General features: G+C 47.6%; 1 protein-coding gene across 3 annotated transcripts in view; it reads right to left on the bottom strand.

The window, feature by feature from the left end:
* Positions 1-23,179, bottom strand: part of gmds (GDP-mannose 4,6-dehydratase) — a 65,011-nt gene that overhangs the window by 35,139 nt on the left and 6,693 nt on the right. For all 3 annotated transcript variants that reach the window (XR_002170112.1, XM_019885675.1, XM_019885661.1), the window contains exons 5-7: positions 15,611-15,803; positions 14,512-14,616; positions 7,930-8,057 (exon numbers count right to left, since the gene is read on the bottom strand). Coding sequence is in view for 2 of the 3 variants with exons in the window: in XM_019885675.1 (XP_019741234.1) it covers positions 7,930-8,057; positions 14,512-14,616; positions 15,611-15,803 (426 nt within the window). In the remaining variant the exon portion in view is untranslated. The remainder of the gene's footprint in view (positions 1-7,929; positions 8,058-14,511; positions 14,617-15,610; positions 15,804-23,179) is intronic.

Raw genomic sequence — 23,179 nt, 5'->3', positions numbered from 1 at the left:
TGCAAGGTGCTCTTCAACATGACTTGGTTTCTAAAAGTGCTTCTTACAAGAGTTACCGCTGGCTTTCTATCAGCGATTTTCCACTGACCTCTGCCGTTAAGCAAACATTTTTTCCCCCCACCCAAAAAATACATATGCCATTTGTTTTCAATTTACGAGTGCCGGTCAAGAGGCGAGCGGCAGCATTCTGGGCCAACTGGAGGCGCTTCATGGAGGACTGGCTGACTCCAACGTGAAGTGCAATCCAGTCATGCAGCAGAGATGTGACTGCTTTTGAAAAAGTCACCGTTTGAAGCCAAAGAGCCAGGTGGCTAGCATTTGGACCGCACTAGTCACCGCAAGAGGGTCACACCAGTCTGAAGCTCAGGGACAAAACGGGCACGATCGGCCGCGGCAATCGCCAATCGACTCTATACTTTGAGGTTTTGTTGGCGACGAGGCAAGCAACTGAGCTGGAGAAAATGCGCTGCATTTGTGGATATCAGATGTACACGGCGAGGAAATGAAATAGCCTTATTCCTTTATCGCTTTCTTCGTTTCTAGTTCGTAAACAGGCTACGATTGACAATATAGTCACGCTTGTTGAACACGAGAGTTTGAGGCTTTTCTGGTGCAGCAAATTGATATGAGCGCCAAGCTCAGTGGCCAAGTGTGCCCGGTGTGCGTCGTGGACTGTAATTTGTTTGAGACTATCCAGTTCAGTCGTGTTTGGTCGCATCGCTTGTTATGTGGCGGGCATGATTTGCAGTGTTTGGGGCCCAGATCCCCAGTGAAACACGTTTGGAGGGTCACTTGCTCTGCTGTGGGTCTGCTCTTCTTTGTTTAAAAAACAAAAAAACAACCCCAAAAAACCCACACATAATGACAGGTCTTCTGTTTTTAAGGACTGTCGCTTTTTATAGCAGCTGCCAAGGGAAGTCTGCAGTCACTGTGATTGAGTGAGTGTGGGATTTGGTGTCCACGCATGGACTCGACATGTAAATCTAAAGGCACAAAATGGCACATGAAGCGGTTTGGCAAAGAAACCCAAAACAGAAAGCCATGAGAAGACGGAAGTGGCAGCAGTCAAGGAGAAGAGAAGGGCAAGTCAAATCAGGTGTCAAGCTGAGGTTCGAAATGCAAAAAAAGCCTCTGCTACCACTGACGGGATCCACCCTCAGGATACCCGTAAAATGTCGACTCCTGTTATGGCCTTGTCAAACGACATCACTTTTTTATCGTTCGCGACGGTCGCACTGTCAGGATGACTAGATAAATATCGTAGCATGTCTTGGACCAGGCGTAGACGTCACATGACAAGGCCGTCATCGACCAGACCCCGCCTTATCAGTATGGACCCATTCCTGGATGGTGGCGAGAGAGCGGTTTGCGCTGTCTATGGCTCCAAAAAGAACTTGAGGGGAGGAATTTGTTCCATGACACCAAATTTGCAAGTCAGCGGCTAGCTTTTGCAGTTAGCAAACGTGAGTTGAAATGCTACGTCCACATCCCCATACTGTCCAAACTGTCCGTGTCTCCTGGCTGCTGGCTTTCACGCCCGTCACTTTAACTGACCACAGCGATTCTCACGGATGTTCTTCTCACACACTTGATGTACTCTTTTCTTCGGTCAGGCATTTATTGTGGTAGTGAGAGACAGCGTAACAGTGTATTTCCAAGGACAGGACACAAGACAGGCCTACTCTTGACTCTATCCGTCTATTTCGTATCCACGTTGTCTGCCGAGGGCTTCCACACACATCGTATGATTCCAACAAGATCAACAAAACTGAAAATCAGATAAGCAATATCGCGAGGTCTTTATCTCAAGAGCGAGGACGGGATGTTGTGAGAACGCCCCAAAGTGCCGTGACCCTTTTGATATTTGCCTCGACGTTGACACTCGGCAGTCTGGACGGAGAAGGTTCCCACGAGCTGCTTGACCATCTGACGGAGTCACAGACGTGCAGAGTGTGCACGGAGGGAGTGTGAAGGAGGAAGAGGAGGTCACACACATTCCAGTCCCAAAGTTGGCCAGACTGCTCAGACGGTTTCAACTCCCCCCCCCCCCCCCGACGCTACAGCAGACAGCCCATCCCCAATGGTCATCAGTCCAGACTGCAGGACCTTCCGACACCTCACCTCACCTCACTTCCTGACGCACACTGAAACTCCCCAAAATGCCCTTTTCTAACACACTGGTAGGATACAAATACTGAACTGTCACACAATGTGGATCTCAATCAACCGAAATGTAAATGAAACAGCGTATGCTGAATGTTGTGTTTTTCGCGACCCTCCGAGCAGAGCATTGAGCTGATCAGAGTTTGTGCTGCCGTGTTTTGAGCTCGAAACCGTAGCGAGTTCTTTCTTTCAAGTTCATCCGCAGTAGGCGGGCTGTCTCGAATGCCGCAGCGGGGTGCCGAGACTGTCCGCCAGCTGTTCCCCTCTCTGGAGATCAGCCCATCAATTTACCCTGATTCATCATTGTCCAAATCACCCCTCTCCCCACTCACCCAGGTGGGAGATATGACCCCCCGCCCTCCCGCACCCTGCTGGAAGTTGGAACTTTAAGTTGCATAACCAGTGACTCCGTTTACATGTGGTCAAGATTTGCTTTCAAGTTTTTCTCACCCCCTACCAGACTCTTGCCAATAAATCACTAAACTGAAAAATCGATTCCAAGATGCTTGCAAACGCTACCATTCAGACTGCAACTCACCACGAAGGAGACTGAGTCGCTTGCATACCCCACGGCGGCAGAGTCACTACTTTTACATTCAAGTAAAAGACCCCCCCCAAAAAAAACAACAAAGACGGAAACATCCGAGACCATACGCCTTCGAAATGTAACGGGAGTTTTTGTTAACAATTCAGTTCATTTCATCGTACGTGCAGTGAAAATGTCCCACGGCAACGGGTTGAAGTTTGAAGTGGCTTCGAAAAAAAAAAACTCCCGTTTCGACAAACACAGGTGCAGCGTACTGTCGAAAGTTTGATGAAATGGCTCATATTGTCACCTCTGAGACCAAACGTGTGATGAATGAGCCGGTGCTTTCATCAATCATCGACGATTGGCTCAGATTGGCTAATTAGCCTCATCTGTAACCAATAGTGCGCACACAGACGGCTGCGGCAGATGACGAAAAAAAAAAAAAAACAAGAACAAAAATAAAGATGGTGAAAAATGACACCAGTGGGGCGACGCCGTGGCCAAATGGCATCAACACAATGCCAAGAATTGTGACAGTTATCACACCGCAAGGCCAACCACCCGCGTACGCACGCGCGTATACGGCTGAATCTAACTGGTAATCATCAGCTTTAAATAAATACGTGAAAAGAAAAAAAAAAAAAAAAGCAGAAGGAGACCGGCTTTCACAACGTCCACGGGTCAACCGCAACTCATCTGGCAGCAGTTTCGCAATCTGTGAGAACAGTCAGAACAATGCCAGCTTTCGTCAGGGCACAAAAGCAAAAACTGCCTCTTGGACATCAAGAGGGGAGTGGAGAAATTTGCAAACCGGACAACAACAGGAGCCAGACAGTAGGTAAAGCTTTACCGGGGCACGAGAGACATTCTATGTTTAAAATTTAAAAAAAAAAAAAAAAAGGCATTTGTCCCAAAAAAAAAAAATCAAATAAAAAAAGTCCGTCTATTTGAAACGGATGACCCTTGTGCAGGTACGAAGGGCATCCCGCCATGACTTCATGCCTGGATAGTCAAGCGCTCGGGTTAGGCAGTGGGCGAATGAAAATGAATATGACGAAGTAAAAAAAAGACACTGTAGAATGACGCCCCTCCGTTGCTTAGCAACGCAACCGATGGACTCGTACATTGTTGAACTTCCGGAGGCAAGGCGCGGTCCTGAGCACACGGTCTGAAAACATGACTGGTAAACAGAAGCAAATGTGGCTGTCTGTCGAGGCTGAAATTGTCTCTCACTTTCAAAAGGGCGTCAACCAGACGGAGCTCAGCCGAGACTTCGAATTGGCAAAAAAATCGACGATTCTGACAATCGGTCGTAATGGCAACAAAATCATGGCAGTGTTGGAGGCCGACAGACGATCGTCAACGGCTTCGGGGTGCGGCACATCCTAAACTGATGACAGTCGGCTGGGTCGGCGGCGCCGGCGGTTGCCAATGGCGGCTAACAGTTGCTGACTGAATGTTTTCAGAGATGAAGTTGGAACGCTGCGGCTGTTTGCGTCACGCCTTACAAAAGCGTTTTTTTTTTTTCCTTCATGTACACGTATTTGTCATGGACATGTTCACGCCGTATTACACGTTCATGTTTTTACACATCTAAATCTTCATCATACGGCATAGTCGGTGGCCGTTTCATTGAAAATGGTTCCAACGAAGTACCGTATGGATTTGTTACATCCCCGGAGGTACGCGGGAATGAGGTTCAACTGGATAATGTCCTTCTGTGGCTGGAATGGATGAACGGAAAGCTACAGACAACAAAAAAATGGCAACTTTCTAATATTTGGGCATTTTATGCAAAGCACTTCAGTCAGTCTTCTCTGAGAACATTGCCAAATAAATCGGCTTGACTTACTTGACAGCAAATGTCCCAGCATCGTAAAACAATGTCAAATAAAGGGTTTGAGAATGAGAGTCGCTGGCCCGCCGACGCGGCCGAGATACCCGATACACGGCTGAGATGATGCCCAGCCAGCCGCGCGCCTTCAGACATCATTAAAGCAGAAACACAGCACGCCCCTCCTGCCACCCGCAATCTACCCGCAGCCAATTAGGAGCAATTTCCCGGTCTTGGGTGGGGTGAGGAGAACGAGAAAGATGAGGAGGAAAAGCTGTTGTCAGCCCAAAAGCAGACACACATGCTTCTGTTTACAAACTGCCGCTTGTTTGCATTTGCCATGGTAACTTAGTGCTGACACTGACTGGACGAGCGTTTCAAAGTGAGGCGAAAGAAAGCAAAGCCGGGGCCCCCGATGACAGTTGCGGCCTTTGATTGCCTGCAGAGCGGCTGAACTTTCAGCACAACAGATGCTTCAAGCACTTTTTTGGGGGGGGCTCTTTCACCTCCACCTCAGTTAACCAAAGTACCCCGGGCTTCTGTTTGGCTTCCCGCAAGCCCGAGTTAAGACATGAAGCGTGGAGGTGCCTGATTTACCGGAGGTGGAATGTTGGCAATTCCCACAGGAAACCTGCAGCGTCTCAAGTCAGGCTACACCGGACTAGCATCAGACGCATGCATTGATGCAGCAATTCAGAGCAGTTTGGACGGGAAGGTAAAGGGACCCGTCAATTAGAGCGCAAAGGCTTGGAATAAAGTCGCACTTGGAAAAAAAAAAAAGCCCCATTCAACATCATGTTCTCGGCAACTAAACTCTTGGCTAGCTCCTTGAGCAGGCTCACACAAATGTGACATACCAACATTTTAGCCATCATTTCAATGCAGTGAGGGTGTTCGTTTTTCACCTTCATGAATACCGTCGGTACAAAACATCTCAAACGTGGTGATGGAAGCAAGGCAACACAGATGATTCCAGACAGATGTGCATGGCAAACAGCATTTGGCTGAAAGAATTTGCCCAAAGGTGCACGAGCCAAGCAGGTTACAATGCTATGTGGAATTCTAGCTAAGGTAAGCCCCTTTAAATTATAAAGGAAAATAGATTTCAAAGGCAGTTCGAAGCGAAAGTATTGTCGTCGTCATTTGCTGCCGGGTGCATTCGGAAATGCAATCTAACGCTCTTGACAAAAAAAAGAAGACCGCCCGATCCCGCCGTCAGGCTGGTTATGGTTGAGTATTATTGTAAAGCACAATTATGCATCTACTGTACTCTCCGGCAATAAAATGTGAAAATGGGCGCGAGCAGTGGCATTACTCGCCACATGATCGCTTAGGAAACGGCTGCATATGTCGGCCAATCAGATGACAGAGGCGTCACGGGGGCAACTGCGTTTTCGAAGCACCTCAGAAGAGGTTTCGAAAGACTGGTTCCATTGTAACCGCGCGGCGTCAAAAAATCGGGCCATTTGCCTCTTGCATCGGGATCTCCCAGTCGAGCGGGATCAAGTGGCTCAGACTGGGGAGTCAGGGATGCTCGGCTTCGGCTGCCGCCTTGGCAACCAGAACCCGGAGAAGCGGAAGAAGAAGGCAGATGGATGGAAGGTACACGAAGCAAATGCATTTCCAGAAGAGCTCAGGTGATTAGCATTAGCCATCAAATGAAGGAGGCCGACAAAAGCCATGTGGCTGAGCCGAGAATCTTCAAGTACCCTTCAAAGATTTTGATGGCGCTGATGCATGCGCGCCGTTCCTTTGAGCACTTGACCGCCATGACCCAACGCTCTGATCTGCATTTGAACCTCCTCAATTTGGCTCCCATCTCAAAGAATGTTCCCCGCTACCTATGCCACCATCAACTCCTTATAACAACAGCGTGCGCCGTCGGGGGTCTTCTGTCAGACATGGTCGCCCGTTGAGCCTTTCATCTCGTCAGCCACACACACATACGCTCCCAACGTAACCGATCGCATGCTTTGGCTGCTCCAAGGAATGTTTCCTGACGCGCGCACCGACGTGGGGAAACAGACATTTCGAAAGAGTCAGCGGCGCCTGATCCGGGATGCGGTGACCCCTGTTCGTTTGTTTCATCTCGCCACTGCGCTCTCTGCTTGCCGCTGGCACCGTGACCTGAACAAAAACACGGCACTTGTGTCCTCATCCGCAGGACGCGGCATTCCCTTAACGTGGCTCTTTTTTCCGAGGGTGTTCGAGGAAGGATGGGGTTGGGGTGGGGGGGCTGCAAGGGAGCCGGGCCACGGCTGAGCTGTGGGAAATCGGAGCGGAGTCTACGGCCTCACGGCAGGCGGTATTGCACCGCAGCCGCTCCCTTTTGCTATCTCGAGTTTTCTTTTGGCAGAGAATCACAAGAGGCTTCAAACAGGACGCACATTGAACTCGCAAATGATCTGGGAAAACCGTCCTCTGTTATGTGGACATCTGTGCACTGTTCAGCTCCCATGCAGTGCACGCAGAGTTGAGCCACGTTTCCACCAAACTTTCCGATTCACTTCGCGACAGTGGCCCTTGGAACAAAATATCGCTTGTGGTTGCACTGTGGGCTGTGGAAGCTGAGCGGTGATGGACCAAAAGTAGTAGAACGCTGAAGCTCGTTCCTTTATGTCTGTTGTAGATTCAAAACATTTTGGTTGAGGATCAGACAGCAGATCCAAAATTGCGACTTTGATTTTGGAATGTGCCACTAAAAAGGATCACGAGCAGGGATGGGCGAGTGACGACACCAGATATCGGGAGTGGGGCGATACCCTTCTCGTTTCAAGGTATCGGGTTCTCGTCGCGGAGGATACCGATGCCATCCGCCGATACTTAAGGCAAAAATCAAATCAGCGGTAGTTGGTGCTACGCTGCGGCTGTTAGAAAAATCGGCGACTCATCACATGCGCCAGAAAGACTTTGTTCACAACTATCTGTCACTGTGCTCGTTTAAATTTGATAAATCATAATTACTTGTGGTATCAGCGCTTGGCATCAGTATCGGAGAGGACTCAAAAGTGAATACTCGTACGGGAATCGTCCTGAAAATTTGCCTTGCCATCACATCAATCAAGATCAATATTTGGCTCATCGATTCATAAAAGCTCTGTGACTGCTGGACAAATTTCTGCCTGGCCTTCCTCTCAGTCTTGTTATTGGGTGGATTGCATCTTATGATGTTTTCCGCAAACCGATGGCGTTAGCGCCAATCCTGCCCTCTGGAGGTTGTCGCTGGTGTCACAAACAATTGCTTTGTCTACTTCTTCTTCAGGACATTGGTCGAACTGACTACGGTGAATGTTTGCGTGTCAATTTGGCACTCGACATTTACGTTGGAGAAAAATGGGCATTTGTGGGTCTTTTTCTGGTCTTGTGTGTGCGCGGCTTGGTTCGTGGATAGATCGTGTTCTACCTTCACATAGTCGCGGGCATGGCCCCAATCCCTCTTGGAATCCAGGTTACCCAGACTGAAGCTCTCCAGCTGGCCCAAGTGAATCTTGGCCACAGAGCGGCTGATCTTCCGTGTCACAAAATTGGACCCTGAAAAAAAATAGATATATTGTATATATGTATGATATAAGTGTTTATGGAGCTCATTCATATTCCAATTGAAGCTTGCGGGATGCACATCGAAAAATAAAGGCCGTTCAGCTTTGCTGAACATACACAATAGTGAGAGGCAAAAATGGCTCATTGAGGTCAAGCGACGGATCGCAACCAAACTATTACGCAAATTAACCCAACACACGCATGCACGCGCGCGCACACACACACACACACACACACACACACACACACACACACACACACACACACACACACACAATAATAGACCCCCACACTCCAGCTCAGCTTCAGCTGATCCAAAACTAAATCAAAAGAACCAGCCCAAGTAAAGTCAATTTGTTCCCACTTCATATTGGAGCCAGAGCAGCTTAGCTCCACTCTATCATTTTCCTCTGTAATTTCGGGTCTTGGTGTAAAATCTGGCCGATATGCCAAGGCAAATCAGACAGTGAGTTTATTAGTTGCAAAAACACCGGAGAGGTCACAAAAAAAAACAAACCCCACCAAAAAAAAAAAAAATGGCCACAAAAATCAACAGGAGGGTCACACCCGAGTTTTCCGCAACTGCAGGGTCAATTTCCGGGACGTCACATGGACACGAGCTCCACGACATCAGAAACGGGCGGTGTTCATATTCAGCGGCAATACACAAAATGGGCTCGTTATTGATTTGCCGTTAGCAGGCTTTACAAGAGTTCTGGAACTTTTGGCGGAACACCCGGGCCTGGTATCACGTTGCCTGTTCAAACTGTGCGGGGGGAAAGATGCTGCGGAGATCCCGCTCATACAAGTTGCACTTGTCCAAGCAAAATAAAGCACTTTTGAGTTGGAAACGCAACCCCACTATTATGGTGTCAGCTCGACTAATGCGGCATCTCACTCGGAATCCCTGATTCGAGCTGGCTCTTCGCTCGTCCGTCGAGATATGTGCGAGGATGATTTGCGAGTGTTTTCAAAAATCACATCTTGCATCAAAGAGTGCTCTTTTCATTCCATAAACACTTGCCATATAAATCAAACTCTCATTACCCTGAACCTCTCGCAAATGTCCGACTGTTTTGTTTTTTTTCTGCTGCGCCATAATAGTGCAGCTCTGTCTCGACATTGCGTTACTGTTGCCCTGACAAGGAGCAGCGCCTCTATTTAAGACTCAGGAAAATCCCATCAAGGCAATCGTACCAATGCACCAAATTTGTAGTCATTATTTCATAAAATACCGACAGGCACTGCAGGCTGAGAAGAAACAGACCAGAAAAGGCCAGACATACATTGTGGCATATAGCGTGCTGGTGCTTGTACACATAGCGAGCCTCTCAACACATAAGGAGTGATAAACACTAATTCAGATATTTGACGTCAGGTGTGCGTGCACTGTGATGCCGAAGTGCTAAAAGGTTGACCACATCGTACATAACACTTGCATTGCGCTTTTCTAGACACCCAAAGAAGCTTTGCTGGTTGAGAGACAGAAACGAAAGATTACAAGGTCATAAAACTGCAGAGCTGCCAGTTTCATTTGATTTCATTGCATATTCTCTTGAAGGCCTCCATAAATAAATACGGGCTGCGGGCTGTTAATTGACTGTATTGAATGGCTGTACATAGTTTGTCAACGCTAAATAATCCAATACAAATACAGGTACACCAATCTGGAAAAGTCATTGCCGTTGGCACCTCCACTTACAAGTGGCCTGACCAGTTTTTCAAGATAGCGGTTGTGTCTTGTTTTGGGAGCAAAAATTGGGAGTTACAAGCGCTGAATGGCGGGCGGCTCAACTAACAAGGAGCAGACAGTGGACAATTGGATACACACTACTCACTTTAAGCTGCCAGTTCTAGTTTGAACATAAAACAAAGACTCTGACACGTGAATTTAACAAAAGCACAAAACTGGTGATTTTCCATGATCTACATGCTAATACACCATGCAAAACGCCATCGATGGGCAAATGAAACAGGTGGCAATTATACAACCCTTGAAGCAAAAGATATTTGAACACAAACGGTGTAGCACCACAAGTAGACAGGTAAAATAATCATGATCATGATACCTTCTGTGAAAAAACTACTCCTTGTACTAGTGCATAGAGACAGACAGTTGTAAAAATCTCCTTTGTCGTGTCTGTATTATACTGTCCCCTGGTGGCCAAGGTAAACCCACCCGAATGTCAATTGAGCTGCAGCAAGAAATGGTGACGCACAAACTGTTTGGCTTTGTTTTTTTTTTTTTTGTGTGTTTTTTTTTTACATTTTATTTTATAAGTGTGTGTTATGACTTTGTCTTCATACAGCACAATACTGTGGAGAGCTGTGTTAGTAAAACAAATGTTTTGTTTTTAATGTGGTGGGGGTTTTTTGTGCCGCTGGAATGGATTAATGCCATTTTTCATTTAATTCAGTGAGGAAAGATGATATGATTATTTTCAGTTGCAAGTGTGGTCAGGGACATATTCAACTCATAAATCAAGACACTATTTTGGTTTGGGGGTTGAACTGCAACGGCTGCAACCAGGACCTCATTGGGGCCTTACATAGCACCTGGCACACCCCAGGTCTCCTTATAAAGCTCACACCTATGCTCCCGATTGCTCTCCTCCCTCCTTTGTCTAATCAGCGCGGCATGGAGCAGAGCTTCAACTGAATATACGACTGGCCTGCCCAGGGTGGGGGGGACAAAGCCGGCTCTGTTGCTGGCAGCGGTGTTAATGTGTTTCCTTTACTGGCAGCAGCACTCAGGACAGCCAGGATGAGGCCTGCGCAGGGGGAAAAGGACGCTTATTGCAGGGTTGGAGCTCAAACAGGGCAGGGGTGGCCATTTCACCTGGCCTCCAGCTGGCAGAAAGCGCCATAATTCCATGGGCCATGAAATCTGAGCAGACAGCAAAACCTCTGCCAGAAACTGACACGCGTGTTTTCTTGTTCTTCCATGTCATTTCTCCAGCGCTCGGATTTGTTTGGCAAGAGAAGTGACAAGAAAAACGCAACATATTGGCTTGACTGGCACAGCTGGTCTGAAGCGAGGCTAAAGAAGGAGGGGAAAACGTGACTATCAATCCAAAACAAGGACACCACAACGCTCCTTCATGCTTGGGGATGGGAACTCGTCGCTAGCTGGAGAATTGGACGGAGTCCATGAAGGTTTGTTGACCGACTGGTCCGACAGACTAGTCGAGCCGGATGAAAGTACACCGAGTGTGTTCTGGGCTTCTGTTCTGGATGTCACCAAAGCGGTGCCCCAAGGCTCCGTCCCGGGCCCCACTTCATTTTCAATTTACATCAACAGTTTGTGCGCTCACGCGTCTGACGCATTTTGTCACTATTATGCCGATGACACCATGACTGTTCATCCACACCCACTCAGGCTTTTGAGTTCGTACAAGCTTCTTTTAGTGTTGTCCAGTCACATCTGAGGGCTCTGAAATTTGTCTACTCAAATGCGAGTGAGTTACAAGGGAACCATTGTAACTCCACAAGGGAGTCCAACGGAGCTGGTCTCTAAATATACGCTGGGTCGGGGTTTTCTTCTGGACCAAGAGCTTCCTTTCAAAGCACACAATCTCAGATTCAGACACCAAAGCTCAGGGAGAAACTTGGCTTCTACTATGCCCGTAAACTGCTTGTGTCCACAACATTTCTTCCAATTATTGACAAGGGAGATGTGCTGCAGAGGGGTGCCTCGCTTTACACTGTTGTTTGACTATTTCTACATTTTGAGGAAATGCAGTGGGCTCGTTGGAATTAAGGTCAGCATTTCCAAGGTCAGTACTTTTGAAGATGAGCACGCAGCTCAGTCCAAGTACTTTTCAGATATTTCATAGCTGAGCTCATTTACGTCGTGCGCTTGTCTGAACAGGCAGCGTTTTGCTCCGAGAAGAGCAGAAGACCTGCGATAGCTTTATACAGCATTTGTAATCAAAACAGTCCAAACACAGTTTCCAATGCCATAAAAAAAAATTGTAGCAATCACCCAAATGGAAGAAAATATTTTGAGAATGAGGAACACGTCTCCTGGTGGGTTTCAGGGTGATGTGGACCCTTGGTGTTGCCCTGTTTCCCTAACAAGTTGTTTTCTGGGGCATAGCGTTGTTTCTCAAATATCCCGTTCATCACAATTATATCCTGTCAGTTGCTATCAGCAGCATTGCGCAATTCTTGCAGATATCTGAAACTTGGCTGCCGAAAGAGAGCATGTGTGCGCCGTTTCACTAGCGCAGTGTCAAGTCACACCCAGAAACGGGAAAAGGAGTGAGGCGAGGAAAAACGTCATCTGAAGGGGGGTTTCAATAGTGGACAGGGCTTGTGAAGACCCCCACCCCCAACTTTAAATTCTTTATATACAAAAATTCAAAGTAAAAAGAGAAAGCAGGGCTGCACGCGGCAGCGCACGAAAGGCTTAAACGTTTTGACAACGTGTCACTTGGGTGAACTCAAGCATACACAGAGGAAAAACAGCCGCTTAGTTTTTGGGAGCTCTAATTGTGTCTGGTCCGCAGACTCAGAGAGCTCAAGTGGGGGGAGGCCATTGAAAGATTTGAAAACAAATCATAGGACCTCAAAAAGAACTCTAAGATGTAGCCAGAGAACGGGATGCCCGAGTAGGAGTGATGTGCTCCCTCTTCCGAGTACCAGTCAAGAGACGAGCGGCAGCATTCTGGACCGACTGGAGACGCTTGATGGAGGATTGGCAGACTCCAAAGTAAAGCGCGTTACAGTCATCCGGCCGAGATGTGACCAAAGCATGAATGACTCTTTCAAAGTGCTCTTGAGAAAGGAGAAACTTGACTTTAGCCGCCCGCCAAAGATGAAAGATAAAACAAAAACAAAAACAAAGGAAGCGACCTTGCCGTTGCAACACATTTGGAGGGGACTGTCGTCAAGATGGATCTTCTCTTGGATTTCATGTTTTCGCACATTATCACCAAGCAGCAGGGTTAATAATAGCACTGTCACGCATTGGGTGTGGTTCCTCAAGTTCACGCTTTGTGACTTGCTCTGTCACGGAGACATTGAAACATTCTTCATTCATCAGTGAGAAAAAGATTGCTGCCAACAACACTCCTATCACTTCGCCCAGGGAGCGCACAATCGGCAGATGCTCCTTTTCTCTTACAGCGAGCAAAATATGGCAACAGTCACTAGTAGATACGAACGAATGTGGCTGCTATTTGTTTGATTGTAGAGTCGAGCGATCAATACACGAGCGAAAATACACCTCACTAATCCTGGCAGGGAAATGAAGGGATACAATCCGGCACATTACTGATCGTAGTGACAAACAATGGAACTGAAATATTTTGCATTTGAAGGATGATTGAGTGTAACATGCCAACGTCATTTCAATTGGTGTGTTATTCACTATAAACTGTTATCTCATGAATGGTTTCATATGAAAAGACAAACATTGGCCAGTCTGGGTTCTGACTATTCGATGACACATCACAACACACACACACACACACACACACACATGCAAAGAGCCAAACACACACACACGCACACACACACACACACACACACACACACACACACACACACACACACGAACAAAAGAGAGGTTGCGGTGACATTTTTAATATGTGCGCGATGCCCTGAAGGGTTGCAGGCACCGGTTTAACCTGATTTACACGCCAGCGTGACCCGAGATGAATACCACATGACTTCATCGTAAGTGGTGCGGCCGGGTCAACCACTCAGGTGTTTGTGATTTCAAAAACCCCGACGAAGGCCCTGACAGCGAACCCGACCGAGGTCAGAGGCTTAGCCAGTAAAACCTAACGGCTTACCACAAAAAGATACTCACTGAGAGAACTGGTATCGATTGCACCGGAGGTGGCCAAACTACGGCCAAGGGGGCATTTGTGGCCCGCCGGCCATTTTTCAACGGCCCGCTACATGACTGAAAAAGTATATATAATAATATAAATGACGTGCCGCAAGGTTTGTGAGAAGGCAGGGTGTACAGTAGAACTTTTTGCTGTCGTCACAATTTTGATTTCTAAACACAATTTATCTTCAAAACACTCAAGTGAATAAAGATAATTCAAGTTTAAGTTTAAGTCGGCCACCCCAAAAACTATTTGCCTACACCCTTTCCACAGAAAGCTGTGGAAATGAATACGTTTGGACACCCCTGGTTTACAACCCTGTCCACCCAAGCATGAGTCTGTGTTGAAATGCATTTGAGGAGCAGCCCAAATTTTTTTTTTTTTTTATTATTTTTCAGGTAGCGCGAGGATAATAAGCAGAGATGGAGAGTAGGATCCTGGTGCTCCCGAGTTCCTTTATGCAAAAAATAAAACCCGAGTAAAATCACTTGCCAAAAAAGGCAATCAAACCGATTGATCCAAATTATTTTCATATGCCGCCTGTTGGATGAGACAAAAGATGCGGTTTAAAGACACTCCGTTTGTCACTCGTGCGCTCTTACCTCTCCTTGGACTCTCGTGGTTGAAGAGGATCCCGTTGACAGCAAACATGTTGTACGCCTCTCTGAAGTTCACCACAATCCAGTAGGCATACAATTTGGCAGCACCTTTATGAGTCACAGGGTTAAAAAAAAAAAAAAAAAAAAAAGGCCAACCATTATTTTTGGATTGTATCTTATGTCATTCATTTGCGGTATTTCATTGCAACACCAGATACGGTCGACTGTTTTTTTTTTTTTTTTTATCTGGACTTGACTTCGCCTGACGTTGACCAAAGTACAAGCGGTCTCAATGGACTTTGCCAGTCCACATGATTCAAAGTGCCCCCCGTGAAGAGCAGGACCTTCTCATAAAACTCTCCCATGGATTACGAACGCTGTTCGCTTCCTAAAATCCTAATCGACAGGCTTCGAGACTGGGCGTGAATATGATGTCACTTCTTGGAACCATTCAAAATGATTTTACGACCTGGATGGCCAGGATGTGTCACCGTGTCTAATCTTCCATCAATTTCAAATCCTATCAGCACATGACCAAAATTGGGCTCAATTTGAACACGGCGCCGCCCGCCGGTTACACTGGAAGCGAAGAGAGGTCTCCATGGCCATGTCATCCGCTTGTGATGATGAATTCATTGCCGAGCAGGCCTCATGATCGGATGTGCCCCCACCTCCCCCCCGCCCATGAAGCCTCGTTTCGGGTGTTGACAGATGGGGGGAAATGTCAGCGAGCGGGGCATTTACCCGACGGAGAAAATGAAACTGGATCGCTTGCACACGTGTATTGCCTGCGCGTGCATCGGTGCGTGCATCTACGTGCCGCAAATGAGTGCTGAGCCGCGTGAATATAAAGGTGTCTTTGTTTCAGCGAGAGCCACTCCAGTCCAACGGAAGACATTTGGCCTCAGGTTGTGTGGAGAGCAAATAAGTGGCTCGCGCAACGAATCTCTCTCTTGCAACACCGCCATACACAGACGAGCGGCACACGCGACTCGTCGTGTGTCTGAACATGGCCAACGTCAAGCAGCGGATCACTTAAAAAAAAAAAAAAAAAAAAAAAAAAAAAAACACGGGACTTGACGGCGGCTACGAGTGCATGTACCGTAAGGTGAACGAGGGTAGAAGGGCGTGGTCTCCGTCTGTGGGATTTCCTGGACTTTGCCGTACAACTCGCTCGTGGAGGCCTGGTAAAACTTGACGCTGTTGGTCAAGCCACACGTCTTGATCGCGTCCAAAAGACGAAGCGTTCCCACGCCGTCCACGTTAGCCGTGTACTCAGCCAATTCAAAGGAGATCTGAGGAAAAGACAAAAACGTGGCTCATTCCAAAAAGAAATAAACCCTACAAAAAAATTTATAAGACATCTATCCATCCATTCTCGAGCGCTTATCCGAGGTCGGGTCGCGGGGGCAACAGCTTTAGTAGAGAAGCCCAGACTTTCCCTCTCCCCAGCCACTTCGTCCAGCTCATCCCGGGAAGGCGTTCCCAGGCCAGCTGGGCGGCATAGTCTCTCCAGCGTGTCCTGGGTCATTCCCCGGGGCCTCCTGCCGATGGGGCATGCCTGGAACACCTCAGCAGGGAGGCATCCGGTCCAGGAGGCATCCTAGTCAAATGCCCGAGCCACCTCATCTGGCTCCTCTCAACATGGAGGAGAAGCGGCTCGACTCTGAGTCCCTCCCAGATGACCCACCTTCTCACCTTATCTCTAAGGGAGAGCCCAGACACCCTGCGGAGGAAATTTACTTCGGCCACTCGTGTCCGCGGATTTCGTTCTTTCGGCCATGACCCGCAGCTCGTGACCAGAGGTGAGGGCAGGAACATGGATCGACCGGGAAATTGAGAGCTTTGTTTTTTGGCTCAGCTCCTTCTTCACCACGACAGACCGATACAAAGTCCGCATCACAGCAGACGCGAGACCGATCCGCCCGTCGATCTCCCGATCCACTCTACCCTCGCACGTGAACAAGACCCCAAGATACTTCAATTCTTCCACTTGGGGCAAGATCTCATTCCACTCCAACCATTGTGTCAAATTTGGAGATGCAGATTTTCCTCCTCCCGTTTCACACACTGCTACCAACTGCTCCAGTGAACCGTCATCGCATTTAAAAGCACACGGTTTCTGACAAACACTCACCAGAAGGCAACATCAAAAACCTTCTTCTTGAACAAATGAGCAATACTGTTCTTGTATCTGCCTCACAATGAACAGTTGTAGGTTGAAATCTCGGTTTGGACATTCCTGTGTGGGGTTTTCATGTTTTCCCTCTTTGCTTGGGTTTTCCCCTGGTAAGCCAGCTCCCACTCATATTTCCAAAACATGCACAGTAGGTTGACGGAAGCCTTTTTCGTCGAAAAGTTTTGCAAGTCGAGGGATGAGAAGGAATCATGAAACACTTGGATAGTGAGTGAATGCTCTTTTACATATTGTTTGAAGGCCGTCTGATGAAAGCCGTTTCATGAGTTGGCTGAACTGAAAACCTACAACAGTCCAGGGCCCCTTCCACTTCACATTTGTCTGGAACAATCACTCACAAATCCCAAGGAGGTAGCAAAACACGTTCCGGGAGTCCATTGGAGCCAATCCCAAATTTTCTACTCCCAGAATGCCCGTTTCCAGACAGGAAAGCCGAGAGGGAGGCCAACTTCAGGAACGCAAATTGAGCTGAAGTTGGAAATGGAGGCGCCCACACAGGTACGGCGTGTGCAGCCGAGAGTTTCTGTCTGTGCTTATCGACATCCTGGGTTGGCTGAAGGCGCATGACAAGTTCAAATCCTTCCTGGTTAGTGGTCACCACACCTGGCAAGGAGGCCAATTGCGAGGAAACGCCTTGGCCCGTTAGTGCTTCTCCATCAGCTCTGCACACACGGGCAAATAAAGAGGCCTTATTTATGGCAACTACGAACACTGGGCCTCTCTGTACCAGTACCTATTGCAAGCTCTCTCGCTCTCTCACACACACACGCACGCACGTACACGCACACGCACACACACACACACACACACACACACACACACACACACACACACACACACACACACACACACACACACGTTTGATCAGGGTGAATTTCTGTGCAGCTCAGTGTAACAGCATGCAACAGCAATTCTCCTTTGAAATAAGAGTGCCCCATGATGAAAAGATTTTGCACCCTTACTGATGTATGTTATTTTGCATATTTATCACACATGAACATTTGGGTTCAACAAGCCATAGTCCAATCACAAAGACAACGCCAGTAAATAGGCTGTCGCTTATCTCACGCTTTTCGACCTTGGGTATTCAAAGCACTTTCCTCATTTAGGTACTGATGATGGAGCATCAGGAGCAACCGGGGTTCAGTATTGTGCTCAAGGACACTTCGACAAGGTCATACTGGCCAGGTAATGAACCACCAACTTCTTTATTGGGAGACGACCACTGAGCATGAACAGCCCCAGTTTTTTTTTTTTGTTTTTTTTTTGGTCGTAATGTGTCTTCATGTTGGCGGCACGGCGGTCGAGCGCTCAGCACATCTGCCTCACAGTGCAGAGGTGTCAACACAAAATGCAGTTTATAAATGAGGATGTTCTCAACAGGCATGCCGATATCCATCATGACCTCTCAGGAACATTCTCGTATGTTGCGGGAACATTGTGATTATGTATGTCTATTTTTTTCTTGGAATATTTTTATCATGTTCCCCTGAATTGGATGTCGTACACTCAAATTTAAGCTGAAAGTCTGCAGTCGAAGAGCATCTTGCCCGTTTCGTTTGAGGACTTCATCTAAATAGCTGTTTTTACAAATGGCATGCTGTAGCCTAAGCTACTGTTGCTGCACACAGATACACAAACAACACACCTTGGAAAAAAAAATGACGTGCTGACAGAGACTCTCCTCCAGTCTCATCTTGTTGGAATTGGGACACTTAAACATCGTGATTTTATATGTGCACGCACATGCGCACGCGCGCACACGCTGTGAAAAGTATAAGCACCTATTTTTTTTTCCTCACCTGCCGCGCCACTTATCTACACACGTATGTAATGAATGCTCGAGTAGAGGGGCAGAGTGAACATATGTGTTCAACTAAGACTTCACTGAATCGAACCACCGAGACGATTCCAAAAATCTTCACTGGGCTGACTTCACCTGCAGCGGGTACGGCGGAACCTCGTTTCAACGTACCACGTCTGGTCAATGGAAGCAAATAAGGCTGTCTGTGAAGGATGAAATTGTCTCTCACTTTTGAAAGGGAGTCTCACAGACGAAGCCCAGCCGAGATTACGAAGTCAACAATTTGGAATCAGCCCCCAGCATCAACTCCGATCGCAGAAGCCGCTCGGCAAATTGGCATTGTCTTCTCCACCCGTTCGCTGACTAGCGCACCCATTTTCAACCCCGTTGCCCTTCCCCACACACCACAGCGGGCAACTGGCCCCATGCATTTCCCAATACGCATTATTCTATTGATGAATGTTGTCATTGTGAGCGCAGGAAGCCGCCGACATAGCAACCAACCTCAGCCCACAACTATGCACTGACGCAGCCAAGCATACACTGCTTACATGGTCCTGAAATAACAGTCAGCTTAGGCCAACGCTGCCACCTCTGCAGGTGCAACTGCACGCACGCCGTTACGACGACGCACGCGGACCACAGCGCCAGACGATAAGCGACACCAGCACAGCCGCAGCCACACAAATCATGTAGCCGAAGAAAAGGTTCAAATTGTTCCAATGATCCTCGGAGATAAGTTGTCTGGCAGGGTCGCCTCTGACTAACACGGGGTCAGAGGTGAAGGACCAGACGAAGCGTGGCTCACGGACCCACGATGATGATTAAAAACATTGGATCAGGATTTCCCTTGCCTAACACGTCAGGAGCCAGGCCTTGAGGTGCGGCTCCACGGCGAGGGCCACCAGGCGCTGGAGTCATGGCACAGTTCAACCTTCTCTCCAAAGCATTTACTGTTAATTTACATCCCAAAAGAGGGAAAGCATTCCTGGTTGGGCGTGCCTCGACCGTCGAGGATACATATTTGCATTATGCACCACTCCCGTCTAGCTTTTGGGCACAAACGGACAAAGCCTGCTTGGACGAGAGGCAAATTGAGTTGTCCAGTTGCGATCGACTGGGAGTGAACGAGAGCGACCACGGACCTCACAAATGCACATGCAAAGACAATGACTTTTAGCTCTCTCCTAGGGTGGGAACATCAGAACAGGGCTTGGAATGTCGGCTCGCCCCAATGCAGCATGGCTAGTCTTTCAGGGAGCCAAAGGGTTTTCGGGAAAGGAAATGCCCTCCACTTAGTTGCAGCTATCAAGGGAAAGACTTTCTCCCTGCCACGTAGGACAGCAGAAAAGCTTTTCCTTCCTTCCACCCCTTAAACCGCAACCGTGCGAAGAGAGAGCCATATTTCCTGGAAGAGATACTTCCAACAAATGCGAGCTGACCACTCAAGCGGAACGTGTACAGCAGGGGTGTCAAAGTCATTTTTGTCGTGGGCCACATTTTAGTTACGGTTTCCCTTGGAGGGCCATTATGACTGAAACCATATATAAAAATAATAATAATAAATCAATAAGAATGGTTTATTCAACTATTGTGTAAGTTACTGGAATGAGGGGTTTGGTAACAAGAAAATGCTTACAATATGTCTCTTATTAAATATGAGAATTTTGGAAGTTGCATCATGGAAGTTGACATCTATGATTTGCTTTTGCGGGCCACATAAAATGATGTGGCGGGCCAGATCTGGCCCCCGGGCCTTGAGTTTGATACGTGGTGTACAATATATAAAGAATATATTCACAACTACAAAGGCGCAAAATGTTTGCAGTAGCTCAAAACGCTGCTACGAAAAGAAAAAAAAAAAGAAAAAAAGTGCATCAACGGGTGCTGCGACAAAATCAGCAATTGATTGACAGATCATGATCAGCCCGGGGGAGAAACATGAAGGAAGAACTTCAGCTGACCCACACTATCCCACGATCCAAAAGCAACCTGGTTTAACCGCAAGTGCAACCTCTGGCTGCCCAGCTGCTTGCTCCGCAGAACATACTTTATATACACACACACACACACACACACACACACACACACACACACACACACACACACACACACACAGAATGCGGGATTGTGAAGTCGGAAGACTGTTGAGACTGAATCGAGCAGAAATGCAAAACATTTATACAACGTCAATTAGCATGTGAGTGCGTTTTTTTTTATGTCCCTGAAGATTCTGTCCACTCCTCTGCTAGATTAGCAGGCAGACTTTCTAACTCTGACCGCAACTTGCTCAGCCCAGGTCGACTTACGCGTTTGCGGCGTGGGAGCGGATATCGACCCGGGCTCACAGTGACCCGTTCTAAGACTTGCATTTGAAACCGCTTCCACTCTACCGATACCTTCAACTTCATCTACATATTCCAAGAGCCAGATCCCGTCACTTACTTCCTGTCCGTATGAGATAGAGGAAACGCTAGGCCCAGACAAAGGTAACGTTGATTGCCATTGCGTTACAAAAAGGTTGTTTGTGAAGACATCATTGCGGGGGGGGGGGAAGAGGAAAAAAAAATGTCAGCAGCATCATGAATCTTCCAGACGAGAAGGGCGATAGACTGACACTTGGGAGATTTAAGGCAACAATAGCAAATTGCGAATCGTGTACATGCAACAGCCAACCTGACTTAACAAGCTCAGATGTTAGTTTCCAATTTTTTTCTTGGACACGTATTTCAACCGCAATTCTTTGGACTTCTGCTGACACCCGCGCATCATGCATATCATCTCGGATTCTGACAGCAGGTTATCAACAGACGCGCACAAAGAAAATGAGCGCTCCCATTGTGTCTGTGGCAACCACAAACAACAGTTACACTTGTATGCAAACAGCATACCGCAATGACACTCCTGGAGCCGTTCCAAAAAGACGCCCTGACAGACGCTCGGCTCCTCACGGGCACGGTGAACGTGATGGTTTTGTGAGGGAGCGCGGCTCCTACTTGTGCAACACATTTGCCGCGGCAAACAGCAAAATGAATGAGACGCATGCATTCCGGGCATGTTCCAACATTTAAAAGACAAAAAAAAAATGCAGTTTGACAAAAATCAGAATGCTTTAAAAGGTTGGAAATACTCAATCTGCCACATATGAGATTTGTTTTGAGGCACTCTCGATCCAAATAAAACCGACTAGATAAACAAACACAGCTAAAATCAAATAATTTATCACTGAGCAGAAAGCTTTCCAAGATATTTTTGGTTCCTCTTCCAAGATTGAACAGCGTTTGGAACTGTTCTGTGTTCCCTCCACCTTGACAAAAGAATAAGAAAAAAGGATGGATGAATGGAGGGAAATACTAAAGAGTTTTAGGACGGTCCATTACTCGGGGCCTTTCACAGAGAGACTTGGTTTCTATCACCTGTAAATAGCGAGGGTTCCGAATTTAAAAGTTCCCCGGTGTCTTCACACAGATGCTTTTGTCAAAATAAGTCAGGGATGAAGCATCATATCAGACATTTTCTGAGGAAGAAAGAAATTTGGTGGGCATCCAAATAGAGGGCGGCGAGCGAGGAAACGGCTAATCACGGAGCAAGGGAGAACAGCGGTCGTAATGACTGCAATTGATTTATTTTACGTTCCTTTTAACGGCCCGGCCGCACGTTCTCATGAACAAGCACAAGAGCGAGCAGCACTTCAAACCGTAACTCCTAAACACCTCGACCGCTAAGGTGGAACTGTAACAGAATGTGCCAACCTCCAGAGGGCTTTGCCCCGAGAAGCTTTATGAGCACATTCCGCCGTCGTTTTCGTAAATAAACCGCACACGCCCCTGCCGAGTTGGGCTTCACAGAAAAGAATACGCCATTGTGAGCTGCAGCTTTCAAAAGGTTACAAGACAATTTGTCAGTTAACGCAGTTTTCGTTCAGTAATGCACTAAGTGGTATTATCATTGTGGGGGCGGGAGGGGGTGGGGGGGTTGTTTTTGTTTTTCAATCACTTGAAAAATAAAATACATTTCCAGACTAGGCTTGATTGGATTTGCTGAGCTCAGATCCCGAGGGAGTCGGCTGCGATGGCTGAATGCTGCCACCTATTTGTGAAACTCCATTTGAGCAGTTGATTTGGACTTTTCGAAACTGGAGGCTTGATTTTCCAAAAGCTGATTTTGGCAAGCGACACGATGCATTGTCTAGATTTGCTGACCGAAGCCGCCGCACTCTCACTCTTCAAGGACATCAGCGTCTCTGTCCGGCGCTGACGCGTTGACTTAAAAAAAGTAAGACAACTGACTCATGAATGGAGCAACAATTGTGACCCACAAAGGGCAACCGCAATACATTCCTCGACTCTCAATAGGGAAAGTGCAGACATGTTTCACTTGGCACAAGCGGGCCTATTCTTAAGCTAAAGTTCATTTTCGACATCTGAAGGCAAGTCAGGCTGTCTTGTATTCGGGCCTAACCTTTTGATAAAGGGATTGGTCGGAGCGGCAGGCCACTCCGACTGGCCGGTGAACACACCACGGCCCGGTCCAGTGTTTGCATCTTTTTAATATCCACCAATCCGTGTTTAATAACAGTGAGTGGGTCTCAACCGTGCCCCCCCTCTCCCCCGGGAGGGACCCACTGTCACGATGAGGTGACCCACTTTAATGAAGACCAAAAAGACGGT

Source organism: Hippocampus comes, unplaced genomic scaffold, assembly GCF_001891065.2.
Source record: "Hippocampus comes isolate QL1 unplaced genomic scaffold, H_comes_QL1_v1.1 scaffold90, whole genome shotgun sequence".
NCBI classification, from domain to species: domain Eukaryota; kingdom Metazoa; phylum Chordata; class Actinopteri; order Syngnathiformes; family Syngnathidae; genus Hippocampus; species Hippocampus comes.
The sequence above is the reverse complement of the archived record's forward strand: the minus strand, read 5'-3'. Positions and strand labels throughout refer to the sequence as shown.